The 21,019-nt window shown below is 42.9% G+C and overlaps 1 protein-coding gene across 22 annotated transcripts in view; it reads right to left on the bottom strand.

The window, feature by feature from the left end:
• Positions 1-9,627, bottom strand: part of RIMS2 (regulating synaptic membrane exocytosis 2) — a 437,579-nt gene extending 427,952 nt beyond the window's left edge. For all 22 annotated transcript variants that reach the window (XM_042839685.1, XM_042839666.1, XM_042839675.1 and 19 more), the window contains exon 1: positions 9,458-9,627. In XM_042839685.1, coding sequence (XP_042695619.1) covers positions 9,458-9,627 — 170 coding nt within the window. The remainder of the gene's footprint in view (positions 1-9,457) is intronic.
• Positions 9,628-21,019: the final 11,392 nt, after the last annotated feature.

Below are 21,019 nucleotides of genomic sequence, written 5' to 3' on the forward strand. Positions count from 1 at the left end.
GACATATTCACTCTATCTTCTTTTTAAGTCCATGGCCGGAAATGGGCTCTGCAGTTCATCCAGACTACACAAACTGTCTAATTTAAGATGAGACAGATCACATCCTGAAAACACCTCCTTCTTCCATTGGCTCTAAATTGAAGTTTAGAATTTCAGAATGTTAAGCTATTTCATATATAGACGTATTACACTGTAGGTACCGATATTTGATCAGAATAATTTCAGAGATTCTCTGTACTCCATCTCAAACTCCAAACGTTGTAAATGTGGAATGAAACATATATCAAAACTGCGACAATTCCTTTCTTTAACCAAGCAGTTCTCAGAGTGCAGAACCCAAAGTCTGATTTCATGAGGACTCACAATCCAAATTTTTCTGTCTAGGTATGCTTCTCTCCCACAAGGACACCTTGGCACCTAATAACAAGTCTCAGTTCTTTTCTCGGTCAGTAACGTGAATAATCTCTTTTCACTATTCATCCACGTGTTTTCATTTGATGCTTAGTAATTAAATATCTTTGGGATCCCAACTTCTTTGTCAAATTTGTTCTACATCAAGCAACAGCTTCCACAGAAGCTGTATGTATGAAATACATATAGCACAGGCAGCAATTCTTTCCCTTACAATATTGAAAAAGCCTTTCCAAGGACGAGCAAGCTCTGTGCTCTACACTCTCAGCTTGAGAAGATTTGAACACAGCTTTCTCTTCCCTAACCAACAAGCTATGGGCAAAATTGGAATGAGATTATTCTGCATTCTGCTTATGAAGAGGAGCCTCAGGGGAGATCTTATCACTCTCTACAGTTATCTGAAAGGAGGCTGTGGCAAGGTGGGGGTTAGCCTCTTCTCCCATGTAAATAGCAATAGAACTAGAGGGAATGGCCTCAAGTTTTGCCATGGTGATTCAGGTTGAACATTAGGAAAAATTTCTTCTTTAAAGGAGTGGTCAGGTGCTGAAATAGGCCACCCAGGGAGGTGATTGAATCACCATCCCTGGAAGTGTTCAAGAAGTATTTAGATGTTCTACTGAGGGATGTGGTTTAGTGGGAAAATATTAGTGGTAGATGGATGGTTGGACTGGATGATCTTGGAGGTTTTTTCCACCCTTGGTGATTCTACAATTCTTTGAAAGTATGGACAAGCAAGAGAAAGTCTACACAGCTTGTCATTAGGATACTCTCCCAAGGCAAATCCTAGTTGTTGCTCTATGGGCTGTATATGCATTTTATTTAAGTATTCTAATATAACATCGATACAGATAGAATGCAATTCAGCAGGGATGAAGACTAAGCCTAAGTTGGGATAATCAACTTCATAAAACAACAGGTAAAGATTCACTCAATAGCAGCTCTGCAGAATAGTATGTTGAAGGTACAGAAGATCCCAAGCAAACCAGGAATCAACTTGCTACACCATGACAAAAACCCCAAATATACATGACATTGGCAGTACAAAGGAAGTGAGTGCTCTATTTAGGACATATCACATTACTCTTGTACTCTCCCCAGACCATTGTCTGCAATACTATGTCTCATTCTGGACACTATTTCAGAAAAGCTCAATTAGAAGGAATACTGAAAATAGCAACAAGAATAGCCAAAAGTCTATAAAATATGACCTGTTGAGTCTACAGAAAGGAGGGTGAGAATCTACAAGAGGAGATAGAGTTCCACATGTCAAACATATTAAAGGTTGCAGCAAAGAGTAACAGAATGTTCTGCATTTCCACTGAAGATGAAGTAGCTAATGGCAGGAAAGAGATTTAGGTTTTATGTTAGGAGAAAAAAATGGAATGGTAAGGATAATTACAGTGAGTAGCTGGAACAAATTACTAGGGAGATCCAGGAATCTCCAACCCTGGTTAGGTCAGTAGTTGTATTTCTTTGTTCCCATACTTCTCAACAATAAACTGTCACCTACAAAAAAAACTTCATACATATCAGGATTGAGGAGTTCTATGCCAAGATCTGTTTAGGCCGCTCTTAATCTTTCCCCATGAAAGCAGCACAGCTCTTGCAGCTTGAACTCTGTATATCTCTTGTGATGTGCTCCCGCTTCAGCCATGAAACCTATTTATTGCACTGGTCAGGTGTGCCCTCACAGCTAGGAACCACTATATTAGATAAATAAGTGTCAGGAATTGCTCTGTTATAACGGGTCACACCTGCAGGCAAAGAATGAATTGTAAGGTCTCCTGAGGCACCAATCCAGCCCTATTTTCTATTGGTCTTCGAGTTTTTTTGAGAATTAAACAGCCTTACAAAACCATTACTTCTCACTCACCTTTTCTTTAAAAAGAAAAATATACACATACATCAAGCGTTAGAGGAACAGTCCAGGGAAAAATATTTATTGCTAACACACCACAGTTCTCATTTTTGAAAAGTTATCTGGAAGATGCTTGCAAAGCGTTTTACAAAAACTACAAGTGATTGTAAGTCACAATTTCATTTAAAAGTCAAAATATTTGCTGATAATACGCACTCTACAGAAGGACTACCCCTACAAATACAGAGAATCCAACTGCCCTGCTATATCAAATACTTAGTAATGCTGTACAACCTGTGAGATGGCATATGTACAATTATAATGCAGTATTTGCTATAGGAAACCATTTGCCTTAAAAATAATGATACTGAATAGAGAAAGTGTTTAAGCAAATTCATGTAAGACATAAGAAGAATCAATTCCATTAGGACACTAAAAAGAAAATCACTTATTTACGTTTTAATTAAAGTTTAAAGATTTTCTCTGTGAATTTTCTAAATAGTTGGACTTTTTTGTAACACGAGTTCAGCTCTTGCTGACTCCAGCTAAACAAACAGGGTATCTCAGTATGGTTGTAACAATACCTTAAAGTCTAAATCAAAGTTAACATGCAGGCTCTCTCATCAAAACTTCAAAACTCCCAGTCAAGTGAATTACCTGAAACTCCTTCCCATCAATTTCCATCATGAATTTGATTTCAGATTATCAAAATGCAACTAAAGTAACCCAACAAAAATGTTTAGGCAGAGAAATGTGATGGCAACCAACATTTAAATTCAAGGATATAAAAGAACTGCGTTTCACCTTCAATAAAACTGGCATAGAACGGTACAAATTACTGTGAAATCTTACACTCCTAAAATGAAATATATTAACTTCAAACACGCTGCTATTCCCCTACTTGATCTTCCACTATTACATTAGCTGTTACAATCTTGGTCCTGACTGATAATCCTTTGCAGCTTCAACACAATACCTTGGGAGGGGGAGACATGAGGAATCAGTCAAAGCAGAAAAACCTACAATTTTACTGTATCACAAGAAGTTCAACAAAACCTGAGAGACAGTTGCTGGAGTTTAGTGAGCTTAAAAAAGCACTACCAGATTAGATATAAACTGTTGTTCTTAATGCTGTAATATAGCCTCAACAGCCAGTTAAAATTTAAGTTTCCTCCTCAAAAGATCCTCCCATTACAACATGCAGTTTTTCAAGGCATACTCCAAACTCAGTCAGCATGGAAAACAACATAGTTTGCTTTGAACTTAAATGTATTTCAGTTAATTTGCCTGAATAACAGCTAGTTTTGAACGCCATTTTTAAACAAACGGTCTTTAAGTAGATTCTTCTCACGAGACTGAATTTAAAAGACTGACCATTGCTTTTTTTTAAAACGTGTAGCTATTAACCATGATATAGCAAGACAAATGATTATGATAACCCACGTAGTCTAGACTTTTTCAAAAAACAGTCCTCATCTCAAGACTCACTGTTAAGGTGTAACGTCTGCAGCGGTTAAGCAAGTATCGAATAGATCATAACTAATCAATTTTTTGTTTCTTTTGGGGTTTTTTATCTTCCTAAATTCCTCTTCTTGTAGAAGAAAAAAAACACCCGTCAGAAAAATGCTGGGGAAAAAGGAAAGAAAGCAACATAAAGATTCTTCCTAGAAAACAAGAGCTTGAAAAACAGAGACCAGCATACACAGAAATTTTCATAGCCTTCTGACTACAGGATTGTAAAGCTTTAAGAAGCCAGAAAAGCAGAAATGAAGTGACATTCATTCCAAAAATTTCTAAGACTGTTGTGTTTACATTACAGATTAAAAAATGAACATTTATGTACATGGCTACCTCACATCAGTGGTTCCACTGGATTAAATTTCAATGTTCAAACCATTGTACTAGTCTTTCCTCCTTGTTACAGAACTTTGAATATGCTTCAAGTATTTTAAAACACAGACGGCAGGGTAAAAACACTGCTATTTCAAGTTATAAGCCTAGTTCTAGAGTAACATCTCTGATGTAGTTTGTACTTAAAATACACACACTAATTAAGCTATTGTTTCAATGGAAAAATCAATTGTTTGACATCCTCGGTTATTTAGATGTTATCTAGTTCACAGACACATGTGGACAAAATCCAGAATGGAACATTCAGCCCCCTAACCCACTTCAAGAGACCACTGAATTTTACCCAGTCACTACTTCCTAAGATACAGTCCTCACACCTTGAAGTGCAGTCTACATTCTTGCCTTTAAGATGCAGAATTAAGTATTGTCTTTTGGCTTCAAAGAAGTGTAAAAGCAGATTTATTTCACAAGATACACTTTTCAAAAAGCACATAGAAGCTGGTGTTAACTATCTATTTTTTGGGTTTCTCATTAACTAAATCCTGTATCAGCTTTTCTATTTTTCAACCCCACGTGATATAAGGCCTCTCTATGTCCAACCCATCCTGCCTGCACTTTGGGAACACTGGAACATCAGCACCACTGCTGCCTTCTGAAATTTTACTTACCATGAGCATTAACAAACCCAGTAATTAGTGTTACTGCCAGTCTGTATAATCTCCATATACATTCTGCTTAGTCACTGGCAAAAGCACCACTGCTATTCTTTGTAGACAGGGCACAGAAGCATGCTAGAAGCTCTGCAGGACAACTGTAACCCCTGGGTCTTCTTGAAGAGCAAGTGGTACAAGGTGTAACATCCTGACAGGTATTACTTACAGTATAAAGTGTCTAACCATGTGGTAAGAGAGAAGAGTAAGGAATAACAGCAATTTTGAGTGGCCAAAAAGGCAGCACACATTTGTTAAACGAAAGAAAGGGGAAAAGATTAAAAAAGAAAAAAAAAAAAAAAAAGGGAGAGAACAGAGAATGAGGTTGTAGGAAGGGGAAAGGGAAGGCAAAAGGGAGCAGAAGGAGATAAGGATATTTGTTCACTTTCTCAACTCTACCTACATTTACAATTTCGACTGTCACTTATTTTATACTGCATAAAGTTATTAAAGTCATTTTGATCATATTTTTCTTTGTAATAAATAGGAACAAAGGAAAAATAATGAGTTGTGTAGTACTCTAAATTCAGGCAAAACTCAGCATTAAGTTACAGGACAATACCTCAGTCAACTACGACTGCCTGAATTTCTAATTTACAATGTGGCCAAAAGCAAATATTTCTGCATTACCCACTAAACTTCAGAATTTCCCATACACACATCTCTATGCTGGGGAAGGAAAAAAAACAAAAAAAAACAACCAATAATCACCACCTACACCTCCGTCATCCCTTCAGGCCCAAATTCAAATCCTAAACATAGAATCCTTTGAAAGCATTGTAAATCAGAGGTGATTACTCATAAAGCAGGATAATTATTTATAAAGCAGTATAATGGTTGTGTGAGCTACTTACACCGCTGGGACTCGCAGCCATGAGTCCGTTGCTTCCTTTCCCCCCAAGCCCAATATCCTGCCCCACACAGGAGCCTACACAGCCCAGCCTCCTCACAGCCTCCTTGTCAGATGTTTAATTTCAGTCATTTATTACCATGGCTGTGAAACCACAGACACAGCAACTGAGTACACACAAGGCCACAGCCACACACACTAGGGCTGAGGACCTGACGGAGTGGGAAACAGAGTCTCCTTCTCCATCTAACCTGCCGTGCCTCCATGCATTCTCTCTCCCTAGATAAAAACAATGGTAATTCCAGCTGATTCTGGTCACACGCACATACAATGAGTGATCTCCTATGACAGCCTCATGATCAATCTAGGTGATACTGTGCAAATGTATGAAAAGTTGACTAATTTCGTGATGAAACTTCTATTGGGAAAACTTGCCTTCTGCTGGGCCAAACTGTCCATACCTCTAGAAAGCTAAAAAGTGTAAATTTCAGATCTGTGAGTCTCAGCACACAAGCAGAGCACATTACCTTACTTTTAGAATAGTTGGACAAAGGAGCTAGGAACCTGTGGTCCTACAAGAAGATGGCTGTAAATGCACACCATACAGGCTGAAACAAAATCTTTACACATAACATCAGCAACCTAGCATCTTCTACAAGTGTTTTTTTTTCTGTGCATATCCTCTTTAGCCAGTCCTTTGATACAGAAATAAAGTGCAAATGAAAAGCAAACAGGCAGACCACAGATCTCATAAAGCAACTCTCTTAGAGGAAATGGGTTACCTAAAATCCGCTAGAAAGCTTATGCTCACAAAACTAGAAATTACGAGAGGAAGGATGCACATAATGGAGGAGTAAAGTTTTTACATTTTATGCAATATCCAAGAAATTCAAATACCCACAAATACAGAATTTGAAAATAGGTAAATATTTCTATAACAAGAGAGAAGGATTTACATTCCGCATACAGACATAAGTTTACTTTTTCTAAATATTAAACACATTAATACTATGTTCAACATATGTACAGTAACCTTAACAAAAAGGCACCTTCCCAGAACACAGCATTCAAAACACACTCCAAGGATCCCAACAGTTTCAAAGGACAGGCAGTCAGAGCAGCAGTTTGCTGCCTGTCCTCCTTTAAACGTGGAAGCTCCACCACAGGAGCACAGTGCACAACTGTAGGGAGGCATATTTCACACAGCAAACCAGGCCAAAGGAAAGAGCAAATCTGGAAAGCTTCAGTTTTACACGCTATCATTTTCCAGCAAATCCTGGCAGGAATTCATGCTGACCTTTCACTATTAGTTGCTACAGATTACAACTCAATACCATCTGCATTTCTTTTCTCCAAAAAGAATAAAGCAAGCATAAGGAAAAGAAGATACGTATCTATTTTAAATCCACACATATTTACCCCAGGGAGCACAAGGAAAAAAATAAACAGTCTACATTACAGATGTGAGTCACACTACTTAATGCACTTTTGGAAGATGCTCAAATACCACAGTGATAGGCACAGCACAAGAATTTGAAAAGCACAAAATAGAAATAGAATAGAGACGGGAAGTAGAGCCCAGGGACTAGCCATTCAAACTGATATTCAATCACCATAAATTATCTAAAACTTACCAAAGACCCATGCTTGTCCCTTTCTACAATATTTGAACTGTTATTGTGCTAAGATCTCTAGGTATCAACTTTTTTTTTCAATCATCTTTTTTTTATCCTCCTAAATTTCTCCATGGAATGAAATGACACAGTTTTATTGCTTAGTCAGACAAAAATACCTTCCACTTCAAAAGAAGCTTGCCTTCGAGGAGAATTACACTTGAACAAAGACTGCAGGATTTAGCTCTATATTTATCTATATGCAATAACAGTAGTCCATTCATCTAAATACATGGGGTTTTTTTCTTTCTCCTTCTTTCTCTTCTCTTGACAGAAGAAAAACATCTGTCAAAAGAATTAAGCTCAGTAATACCTATCTAAAAATGCAGAATACCCTCTGGTATGACTGGTGGAAGGTTGTGATTAATAAATCTGTTGGCATTTTCAGAATAAACCTGCATCTGATGGACCAAGGAGCCACTTCACTTAAGGAAAACAAAACTGGTGAGTTATTCATCTGACACCAGATCACTTCTCTGCATCCTATAAAATATATTACAGGCCACCTATACAAATTCCATTGAGAACAGCATTTTTGCAAGAGCCTGTTTCAGGATATTCTTTCTATATAACCTTTATGCTACTTCCCTCACTGCTCACACAGAAATCAAGAGGAAACTTTAATAAGAGCCTAAACCCCACCTAAAGTTTGTCTTCAGATTGTGATGAAGCCCTTTCTTTTGTTGTCTGTCTGCTTCCAAGATTCTAAAAGTTTGTTCTTCATCTGCAAGCTGAAGAGTTCAAGCTGATCCTAGAATCACATTAAGATCTGAGATATAGAAGCTACCACAAAAGTTGCCAGGAGCTTCCTGTAAGTGTAGCATCGTATACTTGCGTTGCAACTTGAATATTTTTCCATTTCCTTCTTAGTTAATGGTTTTATGACTGCAGAGATTTTAGACAGACGTGTGTTTATTTCGGTATACTATACCATTTAGAAATACAGAGTGCAACTTGCTTTAAAACGAGTGCCACAATATCAAGTCAATTGAACAGCATTAGGCTGAAAGGTATTTAGTTATAAAACTAGGTATGGCACTTTATTTCCAGTGCTCACATTACACTGTCATTCTTTGAGATGCACACCCAATAAAAACATCTCTTGAAACAGACTTACACGGTTTAGATAATCTCACAGCCCCATAGCTACCATGTAAGTGATAACTTCAGTGTAAGTTTTTGTTAGGATGATTAAAAAAAAAAAAAAAGAAGAAGAAGAAGAATCTTGGAAATAGGCTTTGGGGCAGCTCTCAGGCACGGGGTTCGGAGGGCCAGCTGGAGCTGACATGCCCACGACACAATAGTAATTCAGCGCTTTAACTTGCTGGGGTTTGGTACGAAAGAGGCGCTCGGTGCTTCAGCCTCGCGGCGCCGCTACGAGCAGTACCCACAAAACGAGCAAATCGCTCCTTTTCAGGCAGACACGGGTCAGCACCACGGCGAGGGGACAGCTCCCGAGTCCTCCCGCCGCGGCCGGCGAGGCTCGGGACCGCTCGGCGGGGCCGCTCTCCGCCCGCGGCAGCCCCCGCAGGACGAGCCCCGGGGCCGCAGGGGCGGCGCCGCCGGACGGCTCGCGGTGCTGAAGCACGGCCGCGGGCTCCCGCTTGGAAAGAGCAGCGGGGCGGGGGCGGGCGGCAGACACGTTGTCGGAGGAAGATGGCGGCTGTGGCAAACCCACCCGGCGAGACGGCCGGAGCCTAGGCCCCAGCGGTCCCGCCAGCGCGGGGCAGTGCCGCCGCCGCCCGCCCGCCGTCTGCCGAGCCCCCTCACGGAGCCCGCCGCCTCCGAGCGCCGCCTCGGCCCGGCTCCCCCCTTCCTGCCGGCGGCACGCGCCGGGCGAGGACGGCACCTGTGCGGCCATGTTGAGCGCCGTGCCCCCGCCGGCGCCGGGGCTAGCGGAGCCTCGGCCGCCGCCCGACCCGCCGAGGAGAGCGGCGAGCCTCGGGCCCCGGCTCCGCGCCGGCCCCGGCCGCGCCCCATCACCGCCCGAGTGGCGAGAGCCGGATGCCCTGCCCGGCCCCGCCATCCCGCTCCGCTCCGCCATCCCGCCCGGCCGCGCCGCCCCAGAGGGCCGGGGACGGGGAAGGGACGCGCCCGCCCTTACTTGAGCACGGATTGCTCCTTCTCCTCTTCCTTCTTCTGGCGGTCCATGACGGCCAGGATGATCTTCCGCTCTTCCTCCGTGAGGTGGCTGAGGTCGGGCATCTCGGGCTGAGTCGCCGGCAGCGGCTGAGGAGGCGCAGGGCCGCCCCGGGGCCCGGCGGGAGCCGACATGTTTGGTGGGAGCTCCGCGCCGCTACGGGAAGCGCTCTCCTGGCTCCGGCGGCAGCGGCGGGAGCGGCCGGCGCGGGGCGAAGCACATACAAATCAATAGCCCGTCAGCAGCCGGCAGCCTCGCGGCGAGGGGCGGGGTGCCCAGAGCCCCGACCTCGCAGCCACCCGCCCGGCCGCCGGCTCCCCGGGGGCGGCGGGGCCACGGGGGCGAGCGGCGGGGAGCGGGGAGGGGAAGGGCCGGGGAGGGGAGGAGAGGGCGGGATGAGCCCCGGAGCGCCGCGCTTTAGGGGCGATCGGGATTACCTCGAGCGGGGAGAGGGGGGACGGAGCGGGGGACGGAGGGGGAGAGCGGAGCCACGGCGCCCCGGGGCGCGCAGCGGGGAGAGCCCCTACGGGCGAGCGCCGGTCCCGGCCGCTGTCCGCGGCTCATCGTCCCTCGCCGCCGTCCATGGAGGGGGCCACCTCCCGCCGCCGCTCCACGGCCGAGCCGCGCCGCTTCCTGCCGCCGCCCCGCTTGGCTGCTGCCCTGCCGGCTGCGGGAGGGAGGCCGCCTAACCCATCGCATGGCGGACGACCGGAGTCACGGGAGGGGGCTCCGCATCGCCCCGGCGCCACCACCCCCACCTGAGCAGCGCGGCGCCTCCTCCCGGCGCGGGGCGCGGGGCCGGCTGCCGCCCCTAGCGGAGCTGAGTGGCGGGGGCCGGTGGGAGCGGCCGGCGCTTCTTTATTTACATAAATACAAAAAAAAAAAAAAAAAAAAAAAAAAAAAAAAAAAAAAAAAAAAAGAAGAAGAAGAAAGAAAAAGGACGCGATAAAAATCACGCGAGGAAGGACAAGGAGGAGCCGGCGCGCGGGGAGGACCGAGCCCGGCGGTCAACGGGGAAGAAGGAACAGGGCGGGCGGTGCGCGGCCGCCGCCGCCTCCACGGGTGCTGCCTGGACGAGGGATGGGCGGAGAGGAAAAACCTCTCAGTGGGGCCGGGACACGGGGCGCAGGCCGAGGCGAAATCGTCGGCTGGGAGGAGAGCGGCAGGGCCGGGCCGGGTCCGCGGGAACTGCCCGCCACAGGTGGGGCCTGGAGCCGCGCGGCCACCGCAGCCCCGAGCCCTCGGAGCCCTGGTGGGGCAGTAGGCTCAGCCCCAGCGTCTGTCTGATAGCCCTGACAGGCAGAAGGTGGTAGAACGCTGAAGAAGGGTGTCCTCCTTTCAACCTAGAAGCCAGAATAAACCTCCCAGTGTGCCTGTGCCACCTGTATAACCTGCACCTCAGCTGTCAGTTTGATGGCAAGAAATCTGGAGCATGGATCATACTTTACGAAAGATGCCATCTAGCCCCAGTAAATGGGAAATAATCTATCTGAGAACAATGAAGGACCAGGTGAATCCACATCTGTGAGTTTTCAATGTCTATTCAGTTTTGGGCCCCTCACTACAGGAAAGATGTCAAGGCCCAGGAGTATGTCCAGAGAAGGGCAAGAAAGCCGTGAGGGGGCTTGGAGCACAAGTCTTACAGGGAGCAGCTGAGGGAACTGAGATTGTTCAGTCTGGGAAAAGGAGGCTTAGAGGAGACCTTATCACTCCCAGAATGATCTGAAAGGAGGTTGTTGCAAGGTGGGGTTTGGGCACTTCTTCCCAGGTTATGGTTATTGGGAACCGAACCCAAGAGGGAACGGCCTCAAGTTTTATCAGAGAGTGTTCCGGTTAGATATTAGGAAAAAATTCTTCTCGCAAACAGTGGTGAGGTGTTGGCACAAGCTGCCCAGGGAAGTAGTTAATTCACCATCACTGGAGGTGTTCAAGAAACATATAGATGTGTCACTGAGGGACACAAGTTAGTGGACATGGTGGGGATGGGTTAGCAGTTGGACTAGATGATCTCAGTGGTCTTTAACCTTAGTGATTACATGGTTCTATGATTTACAGATAGTAATGGTCTACCTGTGGTTGACTCACATCATGAGACAACTTGTATCAACTGCAAATGTGGTGTAAGCATATATAACAATAATAAAGTGGTTTTACGAGTTTTTGTTTGGACTGTCTGAACTCTCCAATACAGAATGTCTGTTTCTGGAGCTGGCATTATTTGTAGTGGGCTATACTATCAACTTACAATCAGATATGAAGGCCTGAAAATGAAAATCTTCTTGAAAGTTTCACTAACTGAAGTCTCTGTCTGTCATGTTGTGCTGAAGACATCATTCTTTTGAGAAAGCAGGTTGTGGAACAACAGACCACCAGACAAGCATGACAGGTTGGCTGTGCTAAAGCAAAAGTAACCCATACCTGTCATCATGCACATACATTCATCAAATGTTAATTTTGCTCAAGAAATACCATTGGCATCTTTAACTGAAAAGAACGTGTTCCTATGCTGGATGTAGTCTCCTTATGTATAGTGGGCTGTTGTTCTACACAAACTGAGCATGCTGTATTTGAGCAGCTGCCCTTAAGAAATAAACTGCGATTTTCATCAAGTCCTCAAAGCATTCTGCTCTTCCTATCACCATCACCTTCACCTTTCCGGATGGATTCCAGCCAGCTGGCTCTCCCCCAGTTCCCTGTTCCTTCCAGGCACCAGATAAATCTGGCATCTAAGTCAAAAAGAGGAAAAAAACGTAGAAGTCTGGGTCATCAGATTACCAAAGATAGTAGAGTCCTTGTCAATCTATAAAAGTTGAATGGAAGAATTAACTTGATTCATCCCTTTGGGAAAACTGCATTTTAACCTGGAGAAGTGAGGAAAGAGAGAAATCCTCAATAATTTCTAAGAATATTTCTAAGAATAATTAAAGGAAGTAAAAGGACCACTTTAATGCAACATCTTCACCCTGCCAGGTTACACAGCTCTTTAAAAAATAGTTTGTGCCGTGTCCCAACCATAAACACCAACAGCGTTGTGATCATAACTGTTGTTGCAAAAGTGCACTATAGATCCCTAAGCCTGGTTTCATTCACCTGAATTTCTTCCCCATGGGAAGTTACCTCTGATCTACTTGCATTTATAGTGCCTGCTTCTGCAGTCATTTCAATGTGCCTCTGATTTTTCATCCACCAATTACAAACACTGGCTCTCAGTTTGACTGTAGGAGCTCAGTAGCTTTCTTTTCTCTTTATGATTTGCTGTTTTCCCACTAAATCCCACACCACAGAACATACAGCTATAAACAAATCCAGGGACAGCAGCTGTAATCCCCAAATAGTATCTAGTTATTTGCTTTGGAAGGATGGAGCAGACTTAGCAGAAGACATTCTGTGACTCACTGAAGAAATGGCTCTGCTTGACCTTTCTCTCCTGCTATGTCCCCTTTTTCTCATCAGCTCCACCTATCATTCCTCACGTTTTCCTGCCATTAAATAGAAACACTACTCATTCATGTCCTTGTCAGCTTGTAGAGAATTGTCTCATACTGTTCTTTGTATTTACACAATACATATTGATGAAATTATACACAGAGTAAGCTTCTCTACGTACTCCAGAGTAATTGTGTCAATGACAATCTAAAAATCACAGAGTTGGAAGGGACCTTGAGGATCATGAATATCCAACCCCCCTGCCACATGCAGGGCCAACAACCTCCACGTTTAATACTAGACCAGGCTGCCCAGAGCCCCATTCAGTCTGGCCTTGAACACCCAGGGATGGAGCATCCACAACCTCTCTGGGCAGCCTGTTCCAGCACCTCACCACTCTCTCTGTAAAGAACTTCCCCCTGACATCCAACCTAAATCTCCCCTCCCTCAACTTCAAAACATTTCCCAAATCAACAAAGACAAATTATTATGTTTTAGCATGATCATTCCTGAACTTATTTCTAAGGACCATCCATTTGGAATTCCCTTGGTAGCGAAATGCTGCAAGCTCTGGCCTCACTTCCAGGAGCAGTGTCTCTAGGTACCTGCCCTTCCTTCATTTCAGCTCTCCTTCAGAATTCACTGCTACTCAGAAGAACGAGACTCACATTCCTATTTTACATTCTTCTGTTAGAATGGTTTTTCCACTGTACAATCTGCAACTAAAAATGCACTCCCATCACATCTCAAAAGTACTTCCTTTTGGTGGCTTCTCTAAGTTTTCTTCATGTACTGACAGTAGGGTTATTAATGGATGTGTTTTTATACCCATTTTTTTCTGTTCTTTTCCAGGTCTAGGAGATGAGGGGTTCCCTAGAAAACAGCAGTATTTTAACCTGATTTTATAAATGACCACAAAATGTCTTTCACTAAGGGTTTCACTATACTTATTTCCATTTCCTTCCTCATAGCAGCTGCAAAAGTAAGTGGGTTGGTAGGTTCTTTGTTCAAGTATGCTACATGCATTTCTATCCTGAAGAAGTAAAGCTAAACATCTGCTTTATAATATTTGGTATAAGAGAGCATTCCAGTGGAACTAACTCTTTCCATTATTTTCGTCCCAAGCTGAAAGACTCATCTGGAAAACATCTTTATATAGCTGACATGAAAGGGACTTCTAAGGGTTCTGCCACAGATCAAGGAATGGAGAAAACAAAAAACATTCTTGGTTGAAAATGTCCAGCACTCAAACTCTCAGTGGATCAAATGAGACCCAGCAAGCAGTGCATCCTACAAGACTCTTTGTGGAAGCTTTTTGCAAGGGACTCCACAGATTCTTACTGAGGAAGGACAGAACTTTACACTGCACCAACTTGCAGTTCCCAGGTCCTTCACAGAGCTCTACTGAACTGTCATTGACTGGCTTGCTTGTGCTGTTTTGGACTTTTCCCAGCTTTCCTCTGTCTGAATTGAGGAAGCTAGTAATCTTGTATACTGTTGTCTACGTTTTCATTTTATTTCCTCCAGGACATTTTTTCTTATATGCAACATTATAGTGATCCATGCAGTTTGCTCTTGGTTGGATACTGCCCTATTAGCAACCTGAAGCATGATAGATATTTTGGATTAGAGAGTTGTGAGCATACTGTGGGTATCACGATAGTTCTGGGCATACAGCCTTATCCCCAAATCTGCTTGGGTGATGGGATATTGTTTTCCCTCTCTCAGTGGAGCAGAAAGCCAGCGTCCAAGCTGTGCCTGAGAACACACTTGGCTGTAGGGTTCTGTCTCAGAGGTCAGGCAACTGAGAACTGAGGAACAGATTGGGTGGATCTGTTTGTTTTCTGAATGGCATGCTTGATTAACACAATTTCTAGGGTTTGAAGTGCTTGGTCCAGAGCAAATACAAACAATTCATAAAATCTTAAATGCAATCACTTCTAAAAGCTTGTCCGTGTCTCATGCCTGCAATTCTGATTAAATAGACAGCTTGAAATATTGAACTAAGTAAGCCACACAATATGTTGAAGGTATAGACGAACGTCTGAGATTCTGTAAACTTACTCAATACTTGCTGCCTGAATTGGACATTTCAGTTTTCATTGTTGTTCAGTTAGTCAGCTCAAAGGAGGATTTTTTTGAAAGAAAGTAAAAAAATCCTGCTTAATGTCAAAAACGCAGGCAGTCAGAACTTGTTCAGTTTTTGAGCTGTACTGTCAGTGTTCCCAAATAACTGGGCAGTAAGTGAATTCCAGTGTTCTAAAAGGCCATGATAGTACTAAGTAAAGGATTTAAGTTAAGGATTTTGTTTTTAACAATCTAGCATTTGTCCAGATAACTTTAAAACATCATACTGCCATTGTACAAAAATTTGTACTGTTTTTATTGGTCCCTCACAGGCCCTTCAGTAGCATTAAAAATTGTTCCCAGCTTGGGCATTGGACTGTCAGATACCACACAGGTATCAAAAACCAGCAGTGTTGAGCACATGGATACTATTCAGTGCATAAAGCATGTGCTCACAGTGGTACAGGAGGGGTTCAGAACTGATCACATATTCCTATAATGTAGGCATGCAACATTGCCTTGCCTGGTTGCTGCATTCCAACCCCTGCTCCCCTCCACTAAATTTCTAAATCTCAAACTGCTTCAGAAGAAACATCAGCATATTTAAATCCCACACGATTTTTTTTTCTCATTGAGTAATAAGACTGTCCTCCAGAGTTGGTACAGACTGTCCTGTGCCAGATCTTGGGCGTATATTCATCCCTTTTGTTGTTACAGCCTGAAAATCCCAAACCTTCTGATTCTACACAAGATAGAAATTATTGCTTTTTTTTTTTTTTCTGTCTACTGTGAGATTCTGTCTCTAAGTTCATCATCCATTATTAAAAGTCATAATAATATCCTGACTTTTTTACTACAGTAATTCTTAATAAACCTAGTCACGTACAAAGGCTGTAATGTCCTAAATATTTGTAGGAAAGAATGGCAAAGCGTACAGCCTGTTGTCACTGAAAACTCAGTCACAAAGCTGTAGGCAAAACACAACTAGTGGGCAACTCACATAAACACAGCAGTTGAAGTGAGAAGATAGCAGTCAGATGATAAATTAGCAACACACACACAAAAAAAAAAAAAAAAAAAAAAAAAAAAGAGAAAGAAAAAAAAGGAAAATGGCTATTTTTCCCCCATGACATCATCATAAGATGGGATTAAAGTGAGACTTGAAAAAAAATTGGAGAGAGGTTTTTGTAGGATGGAGGATACTGCTGGAGGAGAATTGCTGAAATTTGTACACAGCATTACAAGGGCTGAAAGTCTGTCTATGCAAAAACAGCCCTTTACTGCATGCAGCTCTACGGCCTCCAGCACACAAGAGATACGGACCTCTTGGAGCCCTGAGGATGCTTAGAGAGCTGGGGCACCTCTCTTATAAAGAAAGGCTGAGGGAGCTGGCATGTTCAGCCTGGAGATGAGAAGGCACTGAGGAGACTTCTTTGAGGCCTTCCAGTACCTAAAGGGGCCTGGTCAAAAGGTGGAGAGAGTTTTTTGTGTTTTGTTTTTTTAAAACAAGGGCATGTGGTGACAGGGCAAAGGAGAATGTATATAAATTAAGAGGTTTTAGATCAGATGTAAGGAAGAAATTCTTTGCTGAGACGGAGGTGAGGCCGTGGCACAGGCTGCCCAGAGGAGCTGTGGTTTCCCTATTCCTGGAGGTGTTAAGGCCAGGCTGGATGTGCCCTGGGCAGCTTGAGCTGGTGGGAGGTGACCCTGCCCACAGTGGGGGGGTTGGAAATGGGTGAGCTTTTAAGGGGCTTTTCAACCCAAACCACTTCATGATTCTATGGCTGTTTACTGAGGTCCTTCTTCCCTTGCAGTCTGCCTGTTGACAAGAGATAGAAAACCCTGGTTTGACTTTGCTCTTTTTCCTCAAAACCCAAAGCCAGCTGGGATTTCTTTGGGTTTTCAACTGAGGTTAATTCTCACAGACCTGGAATATAGCAGCTTTGATAATGAAAACATGCCTGAGAGAATGATAATTAAAGCTTAGCATATGGTATTTTCTATCTAAAGATGTACCTATCTAGGCTTCACATCTGTCAAATGACCAGAAAATTAATCAGGAAGTTCAATTAATTGAACAAGTAGATAAAGGCAGAAGTGGTAGCACTGCTACAGCACTTCTAAAAGCATTTTTGTTATTCAAGCAAACAGTCTTTCATTCCATTTTTAGCTCCAGTACCTGAAGAAAGGAGCAGGGATTTTGTGGAAGTACCCTGTATACTCCAGAGACAAAAGGCACTGGAACAAAAAAGGCTAAAGTCTAATTGAACAACAATTTATTTCTTATCCATTGAGATCATTAGCACTTATTTGAGACTTTAAAATACTGTTTTCCTGAAAAAGCTCCCCATGATACTAGTTGACATACCTCAGATAAAATCAGACTGTGCAGCATGAAAAGTTTATGAAGAACGATATTAATCAACATTAATCAACTGTGGCGTTTTACTAGGCTAAGGAAAAAAATGCATTAAGCCAAATTAGAGTCAGCAAATGCATGGTAACACTACAATGCCTGCTTTGTGGTCTGCCCTCCAGAACAGGATCCTGCCATCCAAAAAATGCACAAGTATAATTGAAATAGAGTTTATTCACTAGCTACATTCGTATTATATTTGTAATAATTTCCTTGTAAGTAGGAAACCAAAACATTCTGAAAAGGGATTTATTTGCACAAAAGCTTGTCTATTTTTACTAACAATATTACTCTAAGATAATATATGCCCTTTGAGTACAGCTATTAGCTGCCCCAGCATACAGTTAAAGTGAGAAGTATGTTCTGGGTGTGCTGAGAGACAGCAAAGATAGTTAAAGCATTATTCAGCATTATCATGTTTTTACTTTTACTCTCAGCTTTTCCTAATGAGTGAGGTGGAAGAAAGTTTCACAGTAGGCAGGAAAAAACCCACTGTGCATGAAAATCTGTCTTTAGAAGGAAGGGATGGAGGGGGAGAGACAATAAAAATGAAAAAAATTGTCATTTTGTCCTGCATTTCGAAGAGGCACATTGACATAAAACATAGTGAATTTGCTTCTCTGAATGCAAACGGACTGACTTCAGTCTTACTACTGCAGGAATGAGGCAGTATGTCAGACTATCAGCTGTCGAAGCCTGGCTTTTTTTATTTTTCTTAGAAGGAACTACATCTGCTGTAAAATTAGTGAATGATAATTTCAAAAACAGGGTTTGTTTGGCTTGGAAAGGAAAAGATCAAAAACAGTAATTGCCCTAGCATCAAGAAAGTACACAACCCTGAGTTAAAGCTGCTACACAGCCTGTATTTTCATAAGCAACATAGCACAATTCACACTAATGCTACAGACTTAATGTACCAAAAAGCTAAAACAGAACACGTTGCACAGAAAGATTTACCAGCCCCAACTCTGCTCCTGCTGAAACTACAGCGAATTCCTGTGCTCTCCCACAGGGCAAGATAAACAAGCACTGAAGCTTTCTAGCACCAGCCATACTAGCAGACTGCTTTGCCCTACGTATGAATTTAGAGAGGCCATAGATGTGTTTTACGTGGAAAAGCAAGGAGGTACCCAGAGTTCAAATATATGCAATTACTTCAGAAATGCAGTCTTTTTCTTACAGTGCTGGTCTCAGTACTGTTGTAATTCTCTGAGTAGCAGAGGGTTGAGAAATAAACATCATTATTCCCCACTGATTGTATCGGCAGTAAAATACAAATACATTCTTCTAGTTATCATTCCTTACTCCTGCATTCTTTCCTGTGTTTGTCTGGTGCGTGAGCTGTTCTGGTGATTAGTTGCCTTTCTGTGAGTGCATGTCTCTGTGCCAGCTACTTCACAGGAGAGCAATGAAGAAACCATCAATAACAATTGTTGGCATTTGGTTGGTGATGCTATGGATTTCTCAAGTATTCATCCCCCATACACCACTTATGTAATATGCATTAATGGCTGCCAGCAGTTCAAAAACCACAAAGCCTGCAAGACACCCATACGCAAACTTGGGTTGTAGCAGGCATAGAAGAATGTACATGGAAATAAGGCATTCCTCCTGACCTCAAAAACTGGTTCAGTCTTCTTGCTACCTGACCTTGTTGAAACAGGCCACCTGCCTTCTCCAAGAAAATAATGACTTACACCAATGACACAGCAGCTTTTCTCCTTGCTTTCACTATCCATACCATGTATCCAGCCACCAGGTCACAAGCTTTCATAGAATAAAATCATACAATTCTTAGAATTAGAAGGGACCTCTGAAGGCCATCTAGTCCTCTGCAATGAACAGGGACACCACAGCTAGATCAGGCTGCCCAGGGCCTGATCCAGCCTCATTTTGAAAGTCTCCAGGGATGGGGCATCAGCCAACATCTCTGGACAACCTGTTCCAGTGCCTCACCACCCTCACTGTAAAATAATTTTTTCCTTATATCTAACCTAAATCTACCCTCTTTGAGCTTCAAACCATTTCCCTTTGCTCTATCATCATAGAGCCTGCTAAAGAGTCTCTCCACTTCTTTCCTTCACTGATGTCGTCTTCGGTGAACTTACCAAAGCAACGCAAATACTGACCAATAGACAGAACATTTGACCCAGCTTCAAAACCAACCCTCTTGAACAAAATTTAGGGCACTGTCTGCAGCAAAGCATTGAGCATCCCCCTTTCCAAATGGGCAGCCAGAATTTGCCAGCACTTCCCTTGGCCAACACCTCAACATTTGTCTTTTTTTTTTTAAGAAAAACTTAAAACCATTATCTCCTTCAGCAGATGGAGCATGAGATACAAGAACAGAAGCACTGCCTCTGACCTGCAGTAGCAGATCACTGCAGGACAGCCAGGGACAGCACTGGTGACTCACATCCAAGAGCTGGGAGGACACTTGGATACATGGCTGCTTGCTGCTCTCAGAAGGAACTGCATCTCATTCCTGGTTAGAACGTTGCCTCCTGTGATTTCTTGTCCAGGTACTGTTGCACCTTAGGCTTTCATGAATTCATCTACCATGTCCCTGAAACCTATACTGCCACAATTTAGCCTCTAGCAACTATTTAGCTACGCTGCTTTAGGTTTTCTTTCTTCTTGTGTTGGTACACAGGCTGAGAAGCACACACAAAGATGTCTCAGCTTTACTTTACTCTTTCACAAAATAGCTTATAGAGGAAGAAGCTGACCTGTTCATTACCCGACTAGACCCTTTCCTATGGAGAAAAGCATTGTCCCTCTATATGATGCTTACACTGCACTTGTCAACATTTTGCTGCATTCAGATATTCATTCTTGGAGTAGCAAAAAATTAGTCTGGCTTTATTTATACCATTTTTTCCCTGTTTTGTTCCATTTAATTTGTACTGAATTCCTCTTGCACTTCTCCGTCTTGGAAGCAATGAATTTTACACTATTTTTAATACTTAAAGAAAACAAACACGTTCTTCCCCTCAAATAGTGATGTTACATGAAGTAAAAACTACATGACAACAGACCAAGGGTAGGGTGCAACAGGGCTAATCATTGGAGAAAGCAAGATCTGGGGTGATAGGAAGCAATATTTGCATGACTCAAGAAGGAATAGAAATTTCTACAGGGCATAGATCCATGAGTCAGAACCACATATAGAAAATAAGCAACAGACAAGTTTTGATTTATAGAAATATAATTCCACTGAGAGTTTCTGTTAGCTGGACAATAAACTATTTGAACGTCAGTCCCGTGGCTCATAACATCACTGAAAGCTCTTCCTGTAGCCCATTACGCATCTTTATTCTCCTTCGCATTCTCTCTCACACACAAGTGTAGGAATGCACAGGATCTGAAGGATTTACCAAATACTGGAAGTACCCAATTTATCAGATTGCACATCACATATCATTTAAAAGCGTTATACTCAAGAATGTTATGTGAAGAAAGAAATATTATTTTAAAAAATGACAAAATAGTCTGCCAGGCAACACACAACAGTTGTGGTATTTTCATTGTAAATGAAATCAGCTGATAGCTAAGAATAGGATTTTCAAATTCCTTTAAACACCAGCTCTGAACAAACTGAGGGAAAGCTAATTTAA

Source organism: Centrocercus urophasianus, unplaced genomic scaffold (genome assembly GCF_019232065.1).
Source record: "Centrocercus urophasianus isolate 14NV4802_14NV808 unplaced genomic scaffold, USGS_Curo_1.0 seq_11, whole genome shotgun sequence".
Classification (NCBI taxonomy): domain Eukaryota; kingdom Metazoa; phylum Chordata; class Aves; order Galliformes; family Phasianidae; genus Centrocercus; species Centrocercus urophasianus.